The sequence below is a fragment of the Eurosta solidaginis genome, chromosome 3 (genome assembly GCF_040869045.1).
Source record: "Eurosta solidaginis isolate ZX-2024a chromosome 3, ASM4086904v1, whole genome shotgun sequence".
Taxonomy (NCBI): domain Eukaryota; kingdom Metazoa; phylum Arthropoda; class Insecta; order Diptera; family Tephritidae; genus Eurosta; species Eurosta solidaginis.
This window is the reverse complement of record NC_090321.1, coordinates 74,575,784-74,579,054: the sequence shown is the minus strand read 5'-3', so window position 1 is coordinate 74,579,054 and position 3,271 is coordinate 74,575,784. Positions and strand designations below refer to the sequence as shown.

Here is a 3,271-nt window from a genome sequence, read left to right as displayed (position 1 = left end):
TATACATCAGATGAAAGGTATTTTTATAAGTTATTTTTCGATTCTGAACTTGTTCCGTTTTTTAGATGTGGCAGCACAGATTTGTAATGTCATAAAATATATATACGTATACACATATAAAAGTTGTATAGAAATTTGCAAACTTTAACAACAAATAAGTTTTAATTATAAGCACTTTAGAATATATATATTTGTGATCGGGAGAACTCCCTCTTTCATTTGATACCAAGTTAAACCCCGAACTCGAGGGGTTCTAAACTAAATCGCTGCCATATAAAGTTTGACGCTTAGCAGTCCATATAAACGCCCTTAGATGTAAAATGAAAACACAGCTATTGTTGCGCAAATGATGGTTTAAAAAATAATTCCCACCCCTAGCCGCTGCATTATTGTGGATGCCAGGTTAACCCTGTTGTTTTTCATTTTTACATCGTTTCTTGTTGTGTAATCAAGTCTGCGTGTTCCCATTTATTCAAAATGTTAAGGTTAAAAACAAATCTCGAACAATTAAAATTTAGTTGGCTAATATGCAGAAATTATTTATCTCATGAATATAAAAATACAATAAATGGTTTTGATATATCTACACCAAAAGCTAGCAATGGTCAATCTGAAATCACGAATTCACGAGGAATTATATCATTGGAAATCGTAAATGGCTTTGTACACGACGATAATAGAAATAAAGTTTTTGAATCTTTTTTAAAACTGCGTTCGCTACCAGAAAAAGCAAGTGCATTCGAATCTACCAATTTTGCTATATTCAAGAATTTTTTTGACAATGAAAATATAGATGAAATTGTCTCGGTAATTAAAAATCGTTTGGAGACTGGCTTTTTTGTAGACAACTTCATTGCTTGCTTTTTGCTAGATTATTTTTTGCAAGAGGCGAAAGTTTTGCATGCCACTGAGCTTGGCGTTGAAATATATAAACAGGAAACCTTAGAAAATACACTAGTTACAACATTGATTCTTAAATCGTTTTTCGAATACTTGAAGAAAAATATAGAAGTAATTAGTGCGCCGGCGAAAAAGGAGGAAAAACGGACGGAAAAGTCAGATGAGGTTTGTATTATATGTTAATTCATATGTGTATTTGTATATTTTCATTAAATAAATAAATGTCACCGTTTTCTAAAGAGTTACCTCTAAATTATTCTTGTGCACAAGGTGATCGATAGGAATTCATTTCTTCCATTCACCGTCTATTACTATTCTTGCGTTTAGCTCATATGAACTATTAAATCTCGGTCGACACATACAGATTTGGCTAAAGGATAGAGTACAATTATTGAATATGGTTGTTGTTGTTGGTGTTGTAGCGATAAGGTTGCTCCCCGAAGGCTTTGGGGAGTGTTATCGATGTGATGGTCCTTTGCCGGATACAAATCCGGTACGCTCCGGTACCATAGCACCATTAAGGTGCTAGCCCGACCATCTCGGGAACGATTTATGTGGCCACATTAAACCTTCAGGCCATTCCCTCCCTCCCTACCTCCAAGTTCCATGAGGAGCTTGGGGTCGCCAGAGCCTCGTCTGTTAGTGAAACAGGATTCGCCGATGATAGGTGAGGTTGACAATTGGGTTTGGGGAAGCTATATATTGCGCTGGCAACCTGAAAGGTTGCGCTACACAGCCTCTTGAATCTGGATTTTTGTCGCCTCTTACGACAGGCATACCTACCGCGGGTATATTCTGATCCCCTAACCCGCTGGTCTTACCCTCATGTACTGATAGGTTCTCCTCTTACATAGGTGACAGCGTCCAAAGAGGTTCAACGTTGTCATATCTTCCCGAGATAGTCGGGCTAGTCCACTAATGGCCGTAACGATCCCGACAAAGTACCATGTCGTAGCGATATGAACACTCCATTATGTCCTGCAAAGGACGATCAACTTCGGTAACACTCCTCTAAACCTTCGGGGAATGTATATCGCCACATCAACAACAACAACAACCTTGAAGTGAATAGGTTGCCCAAAGGCAAGAGTGTCGGCATTGGACATAACTGTATCGGCTTACCCATTGAGCTTTTTGAACCCCATAACAATTTGTGATATGTCGCATCTATTAGGTGGAGCGAAGCACTGCTACAACAACAACCCAATGTTTACATACAAAATATCTAATGTTTGAATTGGTTTTTTATTTCCAGATAAAAGTGCGAGTAAAATTTATACGAAATGTCGAACCCACTACTTTAAACAAGGAGATCGGGAAAGCAATGGTTAGAATAGCAGAACTACATAAAAATGATGTAACAACGAACTTCAAATTGCTAGGAAGTTTATTAAATGAAAAATATGATTTAGCTATAACAATGCTGAATGATAAAAACATCAAATTCTTTAAAGATACTCTAGAATATAGCCAAGCATTGATTAAAAACGAGGAACATATAGACAAAAAGCTAGCAGCGGCCTTGCAGACGCTTTTGGAGCAAATTACATACCCGACAAGGTTGGATAATGAATTAACGGCATTTTTAGAAGATACCCGTAAAAGAGAAGAAGCCCAAATTATCACAGAACAAAAGAAAAAGTATGAGATTTGGAGAGAAGACGATATTATAGAAAGAAAGAAAATTGTAAATGTTGTGACGCCAAGTGAACGAAAAGAGAGTATTGAAAAAATCTTAACCAATTTGACTGAGACGAGACAGAAGCTTTGGTATTTTGAAAATGAAGAGCAAATTGATCTTGAAATTTTCAAAAAGACTCAAACGTACTATCCAAAGAAGTGGTTCGGCAAGAAAAAGAAGCCACGAGCAGCTGATGAGAATTATGTTCCACCAGAGATAAGTAGGAAAATGGTGTAGTCGTTATGTATTTCATTTGCTAAATAGATTTTTGTTAAAAAATACAACTAACATTTAAAAAAATTTATCTTTGTAACCGGAGTCATTTATGATGCTAAGATGCTAGATGCTAGGAAGGCTAAATAATATCTTTTGTTGGTGTTATTATAATAATACTTCGTCCAATCCAATTTATCCCCCATTCGGGAGTTGGCATCGAAATCCTCTAACGGAAGACCAAGAAAAGTGACTTTCAACAAATTAAATGGGGTGTCATTCAATTTGTTGAAAGTCACTTTCCTCAGAACCGCCACGGGTTTTCTTCTTATGTCCCCAGAACACCATCTACATAATGAGGCGAGGATACTCCCCATTAGGGAGAGAAATGAAATGCTAACCAAACAGTTGCTGTTGTATACCCATAAACTTGGGTATCCCAACAGACATCTTATTGAAGAGCCAACACCACCCAGG

The 3,271-nt window shown here is 37.0% G+C and overlaps 1 protein-coding gene across 1 annotated transcript; it reads left to right on the top strand.

The window, feature by feature from the left end:
- The first annotated feature begins 439 nt into the window (after window positions 1-439).
- Window positions 440-2,885, top strand: LOC137246461 (uncharacterized). The gene is made up of 2 exons (XM_067777559.1): window positions 440-1,065; window positions 2,156-2,885. The coding sequence occupies exons 1-2, from the start codon at window positions 478-480 to the stop codon at window positions 2,816-2,818; spliced, it is 1,251 nt and encodes a 416-aa protein (XP_067633660.1). The 5' UTR covers window positions 440-477; the 3' UTR covers window positions 2,819-2,885.
- The last annotated feature ends 386 nt before the right edge of the window (window positions 2,886-3,271 follow it).